Source organism: Helianthus annuus, chromosome 11 (genome assembly GCF_002127325.2).
Source record: "Helianthus annuus cultivar XRQ/B chromosome 11, HanXRQr2.0-SUNRISE, whole genome shotgun sequence".
Lineage (NCBI taxonomy): Eukaryota > Viridiplantae > Streptophyta > Magnoliopsida > Asterales > Asteraceae > Helianthus > Helianthus annuus.
Window position 1 is genome coordinate 139,769,478 of NC_035443.2, and position 20,240 is coordinate 139,789,717.

At 38.8% G+C, this 20,240-nt stretch overlaps 1 protein-coding gene across 1 annotated transcript; it reads left to right on the forward strand.

Annotated features, from left to right (window-relative positions):
* Positions 1–510: 510 nt before the first annotated feature.
* Positions 511–15,601, forward strand: LOC110888475. The gene is made up of 7 exons (XM_022136001.1): positions 511–580; positions 667–1,068; positions 13,090–13,479; positions 13,663–13,788; positions 13,880–14,511; positions 14,605–14,854; positions 14,928–15,601. Exons 1-7 carry the CDS (start codon positions 511–513, stop codon positions 15,599–15,601), a joined length of 2,544 nt encoding a protein of 847 aa, XP_021991693.1.
* The last annotated feature ends 4,639 nt before the right edge of the window (positions 15,602–20,240 follow it).

The following is a 20,240-nucleotide window of genomic DNA, read 5'->3' on the forward strand; positions in this document are numbered from 1 at the left end:
AATTGAAAGTTAAAGCAGAAGTTAAACTGTTTGAGTTTCGGTTGTGAACCGAACTCTAAGCAGGAAATGACGAGTTGGACATGATCTAACATTTCTTAATATGTTAGATAAATTGTTATAATGTCAAAAATTAAGGTTTTGATACTTAGAAGTTCATTTAACGTAAAGAGTTAATAGCCAAAATGGTCCCTGAGGTTTGCTCACTTTTGCCACTTTAGTCCAAATTCCAAATTTTTAAATCTGGGTCCCTGAGGTTTGCATTTTTTTGCCATTTTAGTCCAAATTACAAAAAAGTCAAATTTTATCAAATTTTTTACTGAAATTGGCCTTTATCCTTATTTCAAACAAGGGCAAAATTGTCATTCTATATTATTATTAAACAATTTATATTAAAGAAAATAAAAAAACCCCTTAAAAGCCCCTAGCCCCTGTTTCGATCAAACCCTACTCAAACCCCATCATCTTCTTCCTTCCTCAACCTGGTTCCCTTCTCCTACTCAAACCCTAACAATGGATGACGAAGACTGGAACTGGTGTGTCCGAAGAGCAGGCACAATGTTTGATCCTGAAGTAAAATATGGTACGTATTTCATGTTTTTTCTTTCAAAATTGTTAGGGCAAAGTCAGTTGAATCGATCTCTGAAAAGTTTTTTTGTGAATATACAGCTAATCGACCTGGATTTTTCACGCTGAGACTTCATCATGGAGGTAATTTCACTGATGAGGATGATTTTGACTACAGTGGGGGTCAGGTAGACCACATTGACCAGGTGGATTCTGACTTTTTATCTGTGACAATCTCGAATGATATGCTTGTAGAGTTAGGCTATTCTGAAGAGGATGCTGTGGTATACCATTTTAGGGTTCCAGGAGAAGATTTAATGTTAGGTTTAAGGCCCTTAGGCAGTAACACTGACTTCATTAGACTGCTTGAATATGTTAAAACAAACAAGGTGCTTGATCTTTATATTCAACATATTAAGAAAAATCCTAAACAGGATGTAGAAAATGATGTTAGAGAACCTGAATATGTTGACTTGAGTGAACAAGAAAGTTACGAGGACAGTGGTAAGTGATGTGTGTAAAATGCAACATATAAAACACATCAATTGAGGCATAAAACTAACCCTTTTTAAGTACTAATGTTGGAAAAAGAGTGTTTTTGTCTTCCTTTTGTATTTTCAGGATGAAATGAGCTCAAAATCACAAAAGAAGCAAAAAGACCACTAATTCTACCATAAATACAAGAAAAGGAACAAAAGTGGACTGCCCGGACCCTCAACGGCACCTCCCAAAGCAAAAAGGAAGAAACAGAGCCTGAACACGCCCCGTGTCCAGCGAACACGGGGGCGTGCCCAGGAAGCAGCAGAAAAGACAAACCAGTAGAAGCTTCCATTGCCCACCACGGGGCCGTGTCCAGCGAGCACGGGGGCGTGGTGAAAGTACAGCAGGCGCATTAATTGTAATTCGCAATTACAATTAATGAAGAGAGAGAGTGTCAGGCGGGCACGGGGCCGTGTCCAGCGGACACGGGGCCGTGTCCAGCCTTCTGTTCAGCCTATAAATAGAGGAGCTTGGCTTCATTCTCTCTCATCCCTTGGCACACCACCTCTCTCACACTTCATCCACCACCCACCACCACCATAACACCATCATCCACCACCATCATCCATTGTCCATCGTAGAGTGTGTGAGTCGTCTCGGGATCCAAGATTGATCGTAAGAGTTCTTGACAATCAAGGCCATGTTTGCCTAAGTCTCTTACATCACTTGGTGAAGACAAGTGTTTAGTATAATACTTTTTATTTTTAATCTTTTGCACTTTTTATTTGGTTTTGTATTAATGACTTTAATAACTAGTTACTCATGTTGAAGGTGATCTTTCCTTATCGTTTGTCCGTGGTGTCTTGGCGTTATTTTACTGTCTATATAAAATAAAAGATTTTCACCATTCATATCTCCACGGTCTATATGGAGGTATGTTGGCTACCTGGTCGGGGGTTAAGGGAACGGTTTGGTAAGGGTCTTGCCCTTGTTCAGCGTTTAGAGGTCCTGCTTGGGACCTGGGTCAAATTTAGTAGGATCTCCTTCAATGCCCATAGGTATTGGATGGCGGGGATCCAAACTCTTTGACCCCCTCATAAGTTAACTACTATTAATACTATAACCCGGCTATTTAGGACTGTATCCCTGCTGACTCAGACTACTTAGCCGAGGGTAACGTCACCGCCAAAAGCGGGGCCTACCATAATTTGCATTAATAACTTAATTCATTATCTTTCAATAATCCGACCCTTTAGGATTGTATCCTTGCTGACTCAAACTACTGGGTTGAGGGTAACGTCGCCTTCAAAAGAGGGGCCTACTACAATAACTAAGATAATCTCTTAAACAAGTGCAAAAGTGCGAAAATAATCAAAGGTTATACTAATACACGTGTCGGAACCAAGTGATTCATCTTGTCTATCTGTTTTTATTTTATTTTTAATTTCAGCATTTTAGTTAGTTTTTATTTTTCTTAGTTTAAAACATTTTTCTAACCTTTTTGATTTGATTAGACGTTGAGGATAAACCGGTATTAAAAGCTCTTGTGTCCTTGGACGACCTCGGTATCTTACCAACACTATACTACGTCCACGATGGGTGCACTTGCCCATATGTGTGCTTAGTGTTAGTAAATATCGTGTTTTATAAATTTAAAACTTGGCTAAAAGTGTAAAAAGGGCTTAAATATATATCCAAAAACATATATACACTAACACGCATCAAGTTTTTGGCGCCGCTGCCGGGGACACAAGGATTTTAAGGAAGCTTAAAATCGACGGCCTAATCAGTTTTTCAAAACCTTTTCAAAACGCGCGCATTTTTCTGCATTTTAGTTTAGTTTTGCATTTACAGTAGCCTGAACACGGGGCCGTGCTCACTGAACACGCCCCCGTGCTGCATATTTTTAGAGTAGATACCCAGATACAGAGTCTGAACACGGGGCCGTGCTCACTGAACACGCCCCCGTGCTCAACGTGACCAGTAAATTTAATTAAAACGCCCAGATACAGTCCCTGAACACGGGGCCGTGTTCACTCAACACGGGGCCGTGTCCAGCTTCTGTTTCCGTCTTATTTTTGTTTTCTGGTCCCGAGACTCAGTTGTGATCTGTTGAGTGATTCTTATGGATCAATACTCAAGAGGTTACAACTACACCTATGATGAGGATGATTATAGGGGTAATTATTGCACTAATTGTCGTAACACACGCTCGGTTCAATATAATACTTCATATCAACCATCCAATTCATACAACCATTATGAGGAGCACAGGTACGAGCCATCAACTTCATACACATCCTATGAAGACCAAAGGTATGAACCTCCTCCCTCATACTCATATTTTGATGAACCAAGGTATGAGCCTTCATACTCATACTTTGAAGATTCAACATATGAGCCACCACCTTCATACTCTTATTATGAGGAACCATGGCGTGAACAACCCACCTCATATGAGTACTATGAAGAACAAAGCTTCGACCCTTATCCATCATATACTTACAATGAAGAACAATGGTGTGAACCATCTACTTCATATGAGTATTATGAGGAACCTAGGATCGAGCAACCGGATTCAAGCTTTGAGGATCCAAATTCTTTCAATCTCACCGAAGTGACTAATAGGATATTAGAACACATTAAAACTATCGAACGTTGTATAAAAGAATCTCGCGCAAGGGAAGAGGAATCCCGCGTAAGAGAAGAGCTAAAAAATGATAATAACGTAGAGATAGTTGAAAGTGTAAAAATGGAAGAACAAGAAAGTGAAAAACCGACACATGAGTTAAACAATGAAAATGGTGAGTCCGTTAATATTAAAATTCAAGAAGAGTCTAATTTTGAAGAAATTAACCTCTTGTCACCTACTTTCGAAAACCATTGTTTAATAACCCCTCATGCCAAGTTTTTAAAAGAGTTAAACACTAGTGCTAAAATCAAAGACTTAGTAAGTGTTAAGTTAACTAATGATCAAACCTCGCTAATAAAAGAAGACCCTTTTGAAATTAACATCACACCGGTTCCATGTTTCTTTCAAAATTCATTTATTAGTAATATCACCATTGATAAAGATCTTTGTGTTAACATAATGCCTAACTATATTTTTGAAAAATTAAGTGTTAATGATTTTACTCCACTTCAAATACCCATTTTTCTATCCAATCGGAAAGTAATGAAATCAATCGATGTAGTTGAAGATGTTTTAGTTCAAACAAATCAAATGGTAATCCCAACCGACTTCGTCATCCTAGATGACGCCCCCTTAGTCTTGGGAAAACCTTTTGTACAAACTCATAAAGCTTTGAAAAACCGGAAGTACAACAATCTACCTCTTCAATTAGGGGCATTCAAAAGGAGCATAGATCTTGAGCGCTCAATGAAATATCCTTTTGGCAACAATGACCCCCTAATTGAAGATGAAGCTGAACCACCCGATACAACCAACGAAGAAGACCACTTTGTCGAAGAAGAGATAGCCATAGAACAAACTTTTAAGGTTCTTGATCTAGATGAGCCACAAAATAAGGTGTCTTCTAAAGACCCACCCATTGAGCTCAAAGAACTTCCTAAAGGTTTGGAATATGCTTTTCTAGGCAAAGATGGTAGGTTACCCGTAATTATTTCATCTAAATTAAGTAATGTAGAAAAAGAGAAATTAGTTAACTTACTTAAAAAACACAAAAATGCAATCGCTTGGAAGCTTGTAGATATTAAAGGAATAAGCCCTTCCATGTGTACGCACAAAATTTTAATGAATGATGACTACAAAACAGTAATTCAACCACAACGAAGAGTGAACCCCAATGTTCAAGAAGTGGTTAAGAATGAAGTCATCAAACTACTCGACGCCGGACTAATCTACCCTATCTCCGATAGCCCGTGGGTAAGTCCAGTCCAAGTAGTCCCAAAGAAAGGAGGTATGACGGTAATAACTAACGAGAAAAATGAATTAATACCAACGAGAACCGTCACAGGATGGAGAGTCTGTATAGATTATAGAAGATTAAATGAAGCAACTAGGAAAGACCACTTTCCTTTGCCCTTCATTGATCAAATGTTAGAAAGATTATCCGGTCATAAATTTTATTGTTTCTTAGATGGTTTTTCAGGTTACTTTCAAATACCGATAGCACCAGAAGACCAAGAGAAAACAACTTTCACATGTGCCTACGGAACTTTTGCATATCGACGCATGCCATTCGGTCTATGTAATGAGCCTGCAACATTCCAACGTTGTATGGTAGCCATTTTCCATGATATGATCGAAAAGACAATGGAAGTCTTCATGGATGACTTTTCCATCTTTGGAGACTCATATGACCAATGCCTCGATAATCTTGAACGAATGCTATCCCGATGTGAGGAAACTAACCTCGCCCTTAACTGGGAAAAATGCCATTTCATGGTAACAGAGGGAATAGTACTCGGTCACAAGATCTCAAGCGAAGGAATGGAAGTTGATCGAGCAAAAATAGAGACTATTTCTCGATTACCTCCTCCATCCTCCGTACGAGCAATCAGAAGTTTCCTAGGGCATGCCGGATTCTATAGAAGGTTTATCAAGGACTTTTCAAAAATTTCGAGACCTCTAACAAAATTGCTTGAAAAAGATGCACCCTTCATCTTTGACAAGGAATGCAATCAAGCATTTCTAACCCTCAAGGAAATGCTAGTCAACGCACCTATCATGATAGCGCCAGATTGGAAATTTCCATTCGAAATCATGTGTGATGCAAGCGACTTTGCTGTTGGAGCAGTCTTGGGACAAAGAAAAGAAAAACATTTCCACCCAATTTATTATGCTAGTAAAACTCTTAATGATGCACAAGAAAATTATACAACTACAGAAAAAGAATTACTAGCGGTGGTATTTGCTTTTGATAAATTTCGTTCTTATCTTGTTCTTTCTAAAACAATAGTTTATACAGACCATGCAGCCATCAGGTACCTCTTCAAGAAGCAAGACGCAAAACCCCGTTTGATAAGGTGGATTCTACTCCTCCAAGAATTCGACATTGAAATCAAGGACAAAAGAGGAGCAGAAAACACTGCTGCAGATCATCTCTCACGCTTAGAAGACCCAGCTTTGGAGACAACCAGGGACGAGCAAATCAACGAAAAATTTCCCACGGAATCCCTGGAAATGATGGAAAGTAGACAAGAACCATGGTATGCCGACTACGCTAATTTCTTAGCTAGCGGTGTAGTCGCCAAAGGATGGCCACATCATCAAAGGAAGAAATTCTTTGCTGATGTAAAGCATTACTTTTGGGAAGACCCCTATCTTTTCAAAATGTGTGCCGACCAGCTCATCCGAAGGTGTGTCCATGGTAATGAAGCGCGAAGAATACTCCGTCATTGTCATGAAGGTCCATACGGAGGACATCATGGTGCCGCAAGTACCGCACGAAAGGTATTTGACTCAGGATTTTACTGGCCAACCATTTACAAGGATGCACAAAACCTTGTAAAGACATGTGATGCCTGCCAGAGATCAGGTAATATTTCTTCCAAAAACGAAATGCCTCAAAATGGCATTCTCGTTTGTGAAATCTTTGATGTGTGGGGACTCGATTTCATGGGACCTTTCCCACCTTCAAAGGGAAACAAATATATACTTGTGGCAGTAGATTACTTGTCTAAATGGGCAGAGGCCGAAGCTCTTCCAACAAACGATGGGAGAGTGGTGGTAAAATTTCTGAAAAAGCTGTTCTCTCGTTTCGGGACACCAAAGGCTTTGATAAGTGATAGAGGTACCCATTTTTGCAATCATCAACTCGAAAAAATATTAACAAGGTATGGGGTCTATCACCGGGTCTCGACAGCATATCATCCTCAAACAAATGGGCAAGCCGAAGTGACTAATCGAGGTTTAAAACGAATACTTGAAAAAACCGTAGGAATAAATAAAAAAGAATGGGCCGATAAATTAGACGACGCTTTGTGGGCTTTTCGAACTGCTTATAAAACCACTATAGGCACAACCCCATACAAACTCGTCTATGGAAAAAGTTGCCACTTGCCAGTAGAAATCGCTCACAAAGCCTACTGGGCAATAAAAAACGTAAACTTAGATTTAGAAGTTGCCGGTAAAAATCGATTTTGTCAAATAAACGAATTAGAAGAACTTAGGAATTATGCATATTCTAACTCCGAAATTTATAAAGAAAGAATGAAAAATTTGCATGATAAATATATTAAGTCTAATGAATTTCGGGTTGGAGACCAAGTTCTATTGTTTAATTCACGACTTCGATTATTTCCTGGTAAGTTGAAATCTAGGTGGTCAGGACCTTTTTCCGTTACCCATGTTTTTCCACACGGTGCAGTAGAAATTAAAACTCGAAATGGGACACCATTTAAAGTCAATGGCCAACGGCTGAAACTCTACAAAGGATCCATTGAGGATGAGGAAGAGGAAATCGCACTACAAACGGTCAACGAATAAACTCGTACCCGACATGTTACAGGTAAGTGTACGCTCAAAACCAGTAAATCATCTAACCATTTTTCGGAAATAAGGGGCATGCACACGAGCACAAAAAAAAAAAAAAAATTCAAAAACTTCTCCCGGCACGGGGCCGTGTCCGCTGGACACGGGGCCGTGTCGAGGCGACTGTCGGGATAAAACCCTCTTTTCCTATCAGTTACACCATTCCACACGCCCCGTTTCACCGAAAACTCTCTGGTTAGAGGCGATTTTCTGCAGATTTCGAACGTCACCACCGATTCTAACAACGTCAAGGTATGATTCTATCCTTCTTAGTAGTTAGATTAGTTACTTGCATGTAGTTAAAACATCAAAAATTGGGGAAAAATCTAGGGTTCTTCATGTTCATCCGGATCGAACTCAAAATTTTTGATAAAAATTGTTAGTAGTAGTTTAGAATAGAGTAGTAGGAAGTAAATAGACATGTATTGTTGATAGATTCGTCCGATTTCCAACTAAAAACCCAAACCCTTGTTCTTGAACCGAAAAACACGAAATTGAAAGGGTAAATGGTTTGTTTTTGGAAAAAAGACACTTAGGGTTTCATTTTCGGGGGAAACCGCTACTATTGGGCTAAAAATTTTCAGGTTTTCGAAACCGGGACGAAAAATGGAATTTTTGGGTTACAGACGCCTGGACACGGGGCCGTGTCCGCTGAACACGGGGCCGTGTCCAGACCACTGTTTGCAGTTTCGCTTTAATTTTCCTGGTTTCGTACTAACTGTTTATGTATTCTTTTCAGATGTCAAAATTCACAAGATTTGGTGCAAACGAACTTGACGCTAGGGCACGCTACGAGGTCCTACAAACAAGACCCGAAGAATACCCAAGGCGGGCATGTACTGATTTGCTAACCATGGTGAACCAACTGGACCGCTTCAACAACATCGTGAGGGGCCCACTGCACGTCGCATTGACTGCCCGACTTCGGTCGGTCCACCAGTGCACAATGGAATTCTATAGCACCTTCATCTTCAACTCAAGGCGCGAACCGTTTGATCATGACGCGGTTGAGTTTCGATGTGGAGGGACCACCTATAGAACCTCCATGGCGCAGTTTGGAGCCATTATTGGGCTATACAATGATGAAGAAGCGGGAAATGAAGAGAATACAGGGGGGTTAAGAGACTTGGATGCAACCGAACGCCAAGCCGCATGGGCTCAAATAGGTGAAGGAATCTACAACCCGAGCAGCACAAAGAGCACCAAACTGAGGGACCCGCTATACCGCTACATCCACAGGCTCCTCACGTACTCGCTGAACCAACGCCATGACAGTAGTGGCGTTGTTGGGTTGAAAGATTTGGTTGTCCTTCACTGCATCCACAACCAGAAGCCTCTCGATGTTCCTTACTTCCTACTGCGAAACATGCACTTGAACCGCCTTGCCTCTGCTCCTACACCAATCTTCTTCGGGGGATGGGTGTACCGTCTTTTCAAGCACTTCACAAATATCCCAAGGTCCTTCGAAAGGAGTCCATGGTCGGGTCGGGTCGATTATCATATTTGCCGAGCCATGAACTTGCTCTATGAAGCGGAGGACGGGACGGTGAGCTTTCAAAGGACGCAAGGCTACGCATGGAACCCGCAGGAGGCTCTAGTTCTTCATGCACCACCTCCACATTTCCAATACCCACCCCAAGGCGATCCGGGTCAATCCTCCTCTCAAGGAGGCGGTTTTCCTAATTTTCAAAGTTTACATGATCTTTTGCAGGAAAACCTTATGTGCACCAGGAACACCTACAACCTCGCCAACAACACATACCACCGGGTTGGAGCTATCGAGCGCAACGTCAACGATATACAAGATGATATCGGTAGCATCCGGGAGTACATGGCGAGGCAAGGGGGTGGAGGTGATGGTAGTGATGAAGACATGGAGTAGGAGGCTGGGAGGAACAAGGGGCTGGCTGGTGATGAGCCCACAGGTTTGATTGCCCTTCTTATCCATCAAACAATTTATGGCCTGCGTGCCAGTTGTCGAACAATTTACTTTCCTTAACTACTTTTTATCTTTATTTTGTTTTTATTTTATGTTTGGATAATGTTTGACAATGGTAAGTTAGGATGGTTTGTGCTTGGTTGGATGGTATTGAATGATTAAACAGGTGCAATGCGAGGGTTAGAGTGCTAAACATTAGCACTTGCAGCCCTAGGATGAAGAAACCGGGAGAAAAACCTATTTTTTCTGGCTAACAGACTGTCCACACGGGGACGTGTCCAGCCGACATGCCCCCGTGTCCATCTCCCAGATCTGCTGTTTGGCTACTGACCTGCAAATTTTTGCCCGACACGTGGCCGTGTTCACCCAACACGCCCCCGTGTTCACCTTCTGTAAGTTTTTCGTTACTGGCAGTTCACCACGGGGCCGTGTCCAATGGACACGGGGCCGTGTCCAGACTGCCAGTAACACAAATCTTTGCTTTTTAACACACTTTTATACATTTTAATCAACCAAAAATATTGTTTTTGGACACATTGAGGACAATGTGTAATTTAAGTGTGGGGGGGATGCTAAAACCTTGAAATTTTGCAAAATCCTAAACACAAGCCTTACACAAAACTCTATTGGAACCGCTAAACACCCCAAATTTTTTCAAAAACTTTTTCATTTTTTTTATTTACTTGTCTTAGTTTAAGTTGGGAAGAACAAGTTCTAAAAAGGTTATATTTTTACAAGTTTACAACCGATAGCGTCGTGATAAAAAAGGAACCAACATAAGAAAACTATGAAACGGCATAACAAGTCTAGTTTAAAATTCGATTATATATGCTTGGTCACATTAAAAACCCATTCCCACAAAAGTGAGTTTTGAGCCTTTATTGAGCATAAAAATACACATATTTAGATTAAATGCTCATTTTTCGTTTCTTGTGTGAATAGCCGCTCGGTCCTTACAAATCTAGAACTTGCCACGACGATACATTCCCGGTCCTTACCAACTTAAACCCAAGTAAGTAAATGATGGAGGCATTAGGACTAACTATTTTTCTTTCAAAACCATTATTTTTCATTTTTTTTACCTACCCAAAATCCCCCTAGAAAACCCCTTTGAGCCTAAACCTTTCATTTCATTACCCCCAAAACATTTTTTTTACCCACCAAAAACCTTTTTCATTTTTTTTTCACCCTTTATTTTAGTAACAAGCTCGGTTTTTCGTCAACTTGCCCTTTCAAGTGACATCAAAAAAAAAAAAAAAAAAAAAAAAACTAGATGATGAAGTCAAAAACAAACAAAAGCTATAAAAAGCTTGTTTGGAGAAATACTTCAAAAATAAAAAGTCATTAAAAATAAGGTACTTCACGAAAACCGACACTTGTTACGATTTTCGCCCTTTTTACTAACAACCACTAACCAACCACCCACCTTTAAACCCAATCCTTCACCCCAAAAGTCCTCTTGATATTTACAAAGGTAAAAAGTTAAAAAGGAGGAGGATTGATTGCTTGGCAAGCCTATGGAAGACGTAAGTTCCGGCCGCTCTCGAGTGATTCACTTAAATATACACCTTCGGCCGAGTGTTGAGCGATCTCCCGTGAGGTATGTGAACTTGTATATAAATGGAATTTTAATAAGGGATGTTATGCCCAAATAAGTAGTTTATCTTGTGAAAAGTTCAAAATAAATCATAACGAATAGGATTGTAAATAAATAAAAATAAAGCCTATAAAAACCTTGGATTCCCGACACTCTAGGACAAGCTAAAAAACTTCTCTTCTACCTATTCCATTTGGGAGTGTAAGCCACATTTAAAGAGTTTTGCTTGAGGACAAGCAAAAGTTCAAGTGTGGGGGTATTTGATGTGTGTAAAATGCAACATATAAAACACATCAATTGAGGCATAAAACTAACCCTTTTTAAGTACTAATGTTGGAAAAAGAGTGTTTTTGTCTTCCTTTTGTATTTTCAGGATGAAATGAGCTCAAAATCACAAAAGAAGCAAAAAGACCACTAATTCTACCATAAATACAAGAAAAGGAACAAAAGTGGACTGCCCGGACCCTCAACGGCACCTCACAAAGCAAAAAGGAAGAAACAGAGCCTGAACACGCCCCGTGTCCAGCGAACACGGGGGCGTGCCCAGGAAGCAGCAGAAAAGACAAACCAGTAGAAGCTTCCATTGCCCACCACGGGGCCGTGTCCAGCGAGCACGGGGGCGTGGTGAAAGTACAGCAGGCGCATTAATTGTAATTTGCAATTACAATTAATGAAGAGAGAGAGTGTCAGGCGGGCACGGGGCCGTGTCCAGCGGACACGGGGCCGTGTCCAGCCTTCTGTTCAGCCTATAAATAGAGGAGCTTGGCTTCATTCTCTCTCATCCCTTGGCACACCACCTCTCTCACACTTCATCCACCACCCACCACCACCATAACACCATCATCCACCACCATCATCCATTGTCCATCGTAGAGTGTGTGAGTCGTCTCGGGATCCAAGATTGATCGTAAGAGTTCTTGACAATCAAGGCCATGTTTGCCTAAGTCTCTTACATCACTTGGTGAAGACAAGTGTTTAGTATAATACTTTTTATTTTTAATCTTTTGCACTTTTTATTTGGTTTTGTATTAATGACTTTAATAACTAGTTACTCCTGTTGAAGGTGATCTTTCCTTATCGTTTGTCCGTGGTGTCTTGGCGTTATTTTACTGTCTATATAAAATAAAAGATTTTCACCATTCATATCTCCACGGTCTATATGGAGGTATGTTGGCTACCTGGTCGGGGGTTAAGGGAACGGTTTGGTAAGGGTCTTGCCCTTGTTCAGCGTTTAGAGGTCCTGCTTGGGACCTGGGTCAAATTTAGTAGGATCTCCTTCAATGCCCATAGGTATTGGATGGCGGGGATCCAAACTCTTTGACCCCCTCATAAGTTAACTACTATTAATACTATAACCCGGCTATTTAGGACTGTATCCCTGCTGACTCAGACTACTTAGCCGAGGGTAACGTCACCGCCAAAAGCGGGGCCTACCATAATTTGCATTAATAACTTAATTCATTATCTTTCAATAATCCGACCCTTTAGGATTGTATCCTTGCTGACTCAAACTACTGGGTTGAGGGTAACGTCGCCTTCAAAAGAGGGGCCTACTACAATAACTAAGATAATCTCTTAAACAAGTGCAAAAGTGCGAAAATAATCAAAGGTTATACTAATACACGTGTCGGAACCAAGTGATTCATCTTGTCTATCTGTTTTTATTTTATTTTTAATTTCAGCATTTTAGTTAGTTTTTATTTTTCTTAGTTTAAAACATTTTTCTAACCTTTTTGATTTGATTAGACGTTGAGGATAAACCGGTATTAAAAGCTCTTGTGTCCTTGGACGACCTCGGTATCTTACCAACACTATACTACGTCCACGATGGGTGCACTTGCCCATATGTGTGCTTAGTGTTAGTAAATATCGTGTTTTATAAATTTAAAACTTGGCTAAAAGTGTAAAAAGGGCTTAAATATATATCCAAAAACATATATACACTAACACGCATCAGTAAGCATGATGAAGATAAAATTGATGATGAGGATAAAACTGATAGTAGTTATGTAGGGGCTTATGAAGGGACTACAAGTGAAAATGAAAGTGAAAATGAAAGTGAAAATGGTGAATGTGTGGATACTACCCCTAGGAAACGTGTAAAGTCAGTAGCCATTAAAACTACACCTAGGAAAGACAGAACTAAGAAGGTTGGTCAGGAAGACAGAGCTGATAATGTGGGTGAGGAAGAGGATGATGATGAAGATTCAGACTACATAGTCGACAAAGATAACTTAGTTGACGATTATAGTGTAGACATGGATGAGTATAAGGCTGCTGTTGATTTTGAGATTGATGAAGAATGTGAAGAAGATAATGATGTAGATTCAGATGACCATGTGGATTTAGATGGTTTTGATAGTGTAACAGATTCAGATGCTGACACTCCTCTTCAAAAAGCTTGTAGGAGTGTTAGGAAAAAGAAGAAAAAGTGCAAAACATAAGGTGAAGATCCCTTTTATCTTGGCCAGTCATTTGCTGAAAAGGACGATGTAAAGTTGATTGTCAAGAATCATGCGATTGAGACAAGGAGGCAACTACACATTACAAGGAATGATAAAACCAGACTTCGGGTAATTTGTATAGGTGGGATTCCAAAACTGAGTAGTTGTGAAGTAAATGATGAAGGCACCTCCCAACAACCTGCATTTAAGGAGAATTCTGAAAATGCCAAAGAGGCACATGGGCCCACACACGTGGGAACATCAAAGGGTAATTCAGGAAATTCAACTTCTAACCCTAAAAAGAATACACCACCCACTTGCCCTTGGTTATTGTATGTTTCAAAAGTGAAAAAAAACAGGGTCTTGGGTTGTTAAAACCTACCACAATGAGCATGAATGTTTGAACACGAGAGATGTTAAACTTTGTACAGTTGCTTGGATAGCTAAGAAGATTCAACAAAGTGTTAAAATCAACCCTGGGATTCCACTAAAAGCTTTACAGGAAGATCTACAAAGGAAGTATCAAGTCGAGGTTACTTTGCATCAAGTTTTTAGGGCTAGGATGAAGGCCACACAAAGAGTGCAGGGTCATTATAAGGCACAATATGAGAATCTTAGGGATTATGGTGAGGAGCTACTAAGATCTAATCCTGGCAGCACAGTGAAGATTGATGTTGAGCCAAATTGCAATCCTAGCAGTCTAACAAGGCAGTTCAGGAGGATCTACGTTTATTTAGGTGCAATGAAGGCAGGCTTCAAACTAATAGGAAGACCTATACTAGGGGTTGATGGATGTTTTTTGAAAGGTCCCTTTCCTGGCCAGATTCTGACAGCAGTAGGAGTGGATGGCAACAATGGGACTTACCCTGTTGGGTATGTAGTGGTGGAGGCTGAGACAACTGCCAGTTGGACGTGGTTTCTTAAGTGTCTAGGTGGAGATTTGGATCTGGAATCTAACAGCAACTTCACTTTTATAAGTGACAGGCAAAAGGTGACTGTTATTAAGCTCTTTTTTTGTTTTTATTAAACTGTTATTAAACTCTTTTTATTTAAATGTTAATCTGTTTTGTGACTATAATCATAGGGGTTAATTCCTGCATTGTCTAAAGTGTATCCGAGTGCAGAGCATAGATACTGCCTGAGACATATACACGAAAATATGAAACCAAAATGGAGTGGAGATGAAAACAAAAACCTGTTGTGGAATTGTGCCTCTGCATCAACAATACCAGAGTTTGAAAAGTCTATGAAGGCAGTGCTTGATAAGGACAAAGCTTTACATGATTGGCTCAAAGAAATACCAAGCAAACATTGGTCAAGAGCCTTCTTCACAGGTTTGTACTTTAGCATAGTAATTACATTTATTTGGCTTGTCTTAGCATAGTTAATGAATTCAAGATATTACAGGCAGGGCTAGGTGTGACATATTGCTAAACAACATTTGCGAGGTATTCAATAGGCAACTGATACAGGGTAGGGACAAGCCAATCATAACATGTCTAGAGTATACCAGGGAGTATTTAATGAGGAAGATTGTTGTGGTGCATAAGAAGATTGCCAAATGTAAAGGTCCTTTAACTCCAGGAGCTACTGAATTGTTGCAAACTATCAAGAATGAAGCTGCAGAGTACACTGTGATTTGGACTGGAGGGTCAAAGTATCAGGTCAGCACACACTTTAATGACCACCAAGACCAAAGGGTTGTGAGTTTGGATGAAAGGACCTGCTCTTGTAGAAGATGGGATCTCACAGGTATCCCTTGTAGACATGCAGTTGCATGTATTTGGGATATGGGATTGCATGGTAGAGGTGATGGTGTTCCGGAAAAATGGGTCCATCCGGTTTACTGGCTAGAGACTTGGAAAGAGGTGTACAAGCATACTGTTGAACCAGTGAATGGCAGTGACTTATGGCCTAAATCTGCATGCCCAACCACCTTGATTCCTCCAAAGTATCATGCTCAGGTTGGGAGGCCAAAAAAGAAAAGAAAAAAAGTCTGCAGTGGAGGTAGAAGAGGCCAAGGCTGCATCACAGGAAAAAAAGAAGGAAAAAAAGAAGGCCAAGGCTGCAGTGGTGCTTGAAAATTTAACTAACACACTCGCAAAAACTGGAAAGCTATCCAGGAAGGGGAACTCTTTGACTTGTCAAATCTGCAAGAAAGTTGGACATAACAGGAGGAGCTGTGGTCAGTCTTCAAAGGCTAAGGATGGGGCAGAACCAGAAGCTTCTTAGGTTAACTTTAGTTTAGATCAGTTGACGTTTTTTGCAGTTTGTTTCAAACTGTTATGATAACAGTTTGTGTCAAACTGATTTGGTATGCATGTCAAACTGTTTAACTCTAGTTATTAAGTCATGTATCTTTTGTGTGAACATGTGGGAACTTGGTATGTATGGCAACTTTTGAATCATTTAGTCTAGTTTGCAGTTTGTGTTTGCAGTTTTAGTCATTTGCAGTTTGTGTTTGCAGTTTTAGTCATTTGCAGTTTTAAAATATGGTCATTTGGACAATTCGTCACTTTCGACAATTTGTCGACCAATTTGGTCATTTGCAGCTTTAAAATATGGTCATTTGGACAATTCGTCACTTTCAACAATTTGTCGACCAATTTGGTCATTTGCAGCTTTAAAATATGGTCATTTGGACAATTCGTCACTTTCGACAATTTGTCATTTGGTCAAAACTCTGTCATTTGGACAAGTGCAGCCTTCATTTAACATAATCAAATCAAATTACAATGAAATTACATTCCATTAGATAATCTTTCATTACATTACCTGCTGCAACATTCCTATTTTTATCATCTAAAAAATTATAGGTTTGGTTAAATTTATTAACCACTAGTAACTAGTAACTAGTTTATTATTAATATAAATATTCAATCTAAATAGTTTTAAATACTATTTTATATAGTGGGTTGATATATTATATTAATTAATTGGCCTATATATGGGTGACATTTCTAATAAAATAAAAGTATATAAAAACTCATATTATTAGACAGGTAGTCTACGGGTAAGTTGACTATTAGAAATATGAAGTTCCTAGACGGGTCTAGTAACTGTATACTAATTAAATTATAAAAATACATTGTATTTTGAACCTACTCTATTTTTAATGAAACTTAGACTCAAATGTAGACAAAAATATTCTCATTCTAAAGACATATTTATTATTTTATAAAACATTATATTTTAGAAGTTATACGAGCAAAGAAGTAAACCAATTAAATTAATATATATTAATAATACATATCAATTTAGATATGTATGTACGTATCAAATTGAAAATAAATAATAAAATAATCTAACAAAATATTGTTGGCTACGTATGCATGTTAAGTTTTGAGAATTATGATTTCATGTACATTCATGTGTACATTTCATTTCAATTAAAAAGAAATATAATAATAATTTAAAATTTAAATCAAACTTGAAGTTGGACGTGTGTCCATATAAAATGAAATGGTGGTAAACGTGGAAGCCTACTTCACCTCAAAGGAAATCTTAAAATTCACTATAAATATGCCTTTCCTCATAACATTTGCCAATTCCCTCTTCTGTTCTAAGATGTCGTCATCTTTATCGTATATATTCTTTTCTATTTCATTAATAATAATAATAAGCTGCTGTCTCATTTTAAGTATTTTAACTCCCGATCATCGCTACCCTTTCCGATTGATCTGAGTCTCATAACATATGTCAGGGCTCTGCCCGACTAAGTTGTTGGGATTCTATCTCGGGACTTCGGGACAAGGTTGAATTAGGGGTATTATACTTACCACGAGTGCATTATATGTATATATATATATATATATATATATTTAGTCCAAAAGTTATACCCAAAATTTATACCAGGATATTTTCTAGTTAAACCCTAAAGTTACACAGTGGGTCCCTTCTCTTTTCTCACCGTTTTATTTCCTTTTTGTGATTTACTCAAAACAATTACTTATTATTCTATTTTGTAAACAACTCTCATCAAAAGTCATATCTATTATTTTATTTGCCCAATAGAAAACCCTAATTGAGACACCCAAGTAATCCTGCACAACTCCTAAAATTTTCATAACAATCAGAATCAGGATCAGGGCCCCTAAAACTCAAGGGGGGTATTCCCTACTTGACGATTATCCATATAACTCGCTGTAGAAATTGAATTTATCAATCCCGTCGACTCACCTAGGCTATAAATGAACGTGGCAACCCTACAAAGAAATGTAACCCGTCGCGCCAAGTGACGCCGCCCAGGCGACCCCTCGCGACACGCGAGAGGGACAAATTTTAGGTATAAATAGGGGGCCTGGGACTTGAATTCTGGCTTCGGTTCGACGATAAAATTCGTTATATACACTGAGTTATAGCCGTTTTACTACCAAACACACACTAGCTCGAATTCTGCTACGATACCGGGTATTAACTTGATCGCTGCTACGATTCAATGTCCGATCGATTGAAACTATCCGATGAATGTTTAAGTGCTGCTCAAATTGGGTTTATACTTTGTCATTCGTCGTGATTCCGACAGGATGTTTGAGTGTCACCCGAATTCGGGCTATACTCTGTCATTCGTTGTGAATCCGCTGGATGTTTAAGTATCGCACTTTGTCATTCGTTGTGAAGGTTTAATCTCATGAGTTATCGTAAATGCTGTATTAGTTATTTACCTAGTTTCGTGTGCATTATCGCTTAAATTAGGTTATCAGGATTGTCCATAGGTTAAACTCTACCCCATACACTTACAATCAAAGTAGATACTAATTCTCAGAAGAATCTGAATCATGAAGCTTGTTAATTCAATACTGCATGCTTATAATGTGAGTCATTCTCTTTTTATCAACTGTGTTACAAAACTCTAAATTATTTTCAAAGTTATAATTACAGGGATTAAGTCTATGTAATCACCAAGTTACAGCCGGTATGTGGGGTTTTGTATACAATACTTGATAACCGTCACCATTAGACAACAGGTTAGCCAAGGGGTGATATGACCATAGTCACAGACACCATCGGGCAATGAGGCTACCGATGGCTGGTCAAGTGACAAATACTGTGGGTAGTTGGTTGATAATCAGAAACATTGTAATCGCTCTTAATACTGTAAATTATAACAAATCTGTTTTGTATAAAACCTGAATGAACTCACTCAGTATTTCCCCGCTGACAAAACCTTTTTAAAACGCGTTTCAGGTAATTACAGTAGATTGGAGTAAGGATTGGATCCAGCACTGAAGGACTTCAAGAAGCGGCTTATTTTATTAATTAAATCAAATTAAGAAATATCGTTTTTTAAGCTACCTTTGTAAAACATGGGTTTTTTCCCATCTATTTAATAAATAAAATCTGGTGTTTTTAAACTCTGATATTTTTCCTAACTCACGGTCCTAATGAAATTTCCGCTGCAATGTTTTTTAAAATAATCACCGGTACCACTGGGCTGCTCGCGGCTCCCGATTCCGTCCAGGATGGGGTCGGATGTCGTGACAGTAAAGGTGGTATCAGAGCCACTGCTTTAAGCCTATAAGTGTTGTGATAATAATATTTAAGCTTAAATAAAAGAGTTAGGAGATTGCTATTAACTGGTAGCACATCTGATAGCATTTAGACTTGAACATAAGAAAAGATGCCTTAGTATAAGCTAAGCCACTTGTTTAAACAATTAGGTGTTGTAATAATACCTAAGTTTAAACGGAGAATTAGGAACTTAATATTATCTGATAGCACTCAGGATGATATTTAGACTTGAACTTAAGAATTTTGCCTTAATATAAGCTTCAAGATAAAATACTTATATTAGTATGCCATAAGAATGGTGATAGAACATTGCAAGGTACAATAAATAAGCAGTAACACTTAATTGCTATTTATTCTTGTTTATTGATATTACTTGGTCTAGAATAAAGATATGTTATGGGAATACAAATTTCCTTGATTCTGGATAAAAGCCCTAATAAAAGAAAGGCACTTTTAATATCTTGAAAAGATACTATTTATGGGAAATAGAAAATTTTCTCCGGCAAAACTAGGTATAGAGTAGCAGACTCTCCAGCTTGTCCGGATAGACTGAGGTTTACCTCTCCTGCGCGAATCAGATAAGACGGGGTATATAGTATGTCAAACAAGTGACAAGATTTCCCTAAATAATATCATGACATGATATCTGACTTGTTTTTGGAAATATGAATCTGTTAAATACATTGACCTTATAGAAGGTATGTATATTACAGCATGTGAAATATATGATTATATAGATATGTATATCTATAAGAAATTCCAAAAGTCAGTTAGGAGTAAAGCACAAGTATATGTGTCTAGATTTCTTTATTAGGAATCTCTTTTCCGATATCAAACATTATTTCGTTTGATCATTTGTCTCGTAGCTCGTGTGACAAAATAAACAATAGAAACCCTTTTAAGTTGAAACACCATCCAAAAATATAAAGAATTTCCAAAAGTATTATCATAAACTATTAAACGCAAGAAGCATGTAAAGTCGTGCTAGTGCACAAGAAAACACAAGAATTATACACAGATGTCGGAGTATATCACACACGACTTCCAAGGCTAGACCTTTGAAAAATATAAATTAGGCACGATAAAACCAATGCTAATTCCGTCAGTAGAAGAACTACTGATAAAAAAGCGGCACTTTGCCACATGATCCTATAAAATGAATATCGCTGAGGTACGTTGTAACAAGATTTCACAACAATCGATGCATAG

What these genes read in the sequence shown, in the direction of transcription:
- LOC110888475 (XM_022136001.1), top strand. Translation starts at nt 511, where the DNA reads ATGGATGACGAAGACTGGAACTGGTGTGTCCGAAGAGCAGGCACAATG. An exon ending in AGAAAGTTACGAGGACAGTG is followed by an intron (nt 1,069 to 13,089) that starts GTAAGTGATGTG and finishes GTAGTTATGTAG; the next exon opens with GGGCTTATGAAGGGACTACA. An exon ending in CACTCCTCTTCAAAAAGCTT is followed by an intron (nt 13,480 to 13,662) that starts GTAGGAGTGTTA and finishes TAATTTGTATAG; the next exon opens with GTGGGATTCCAAAACTGAGT.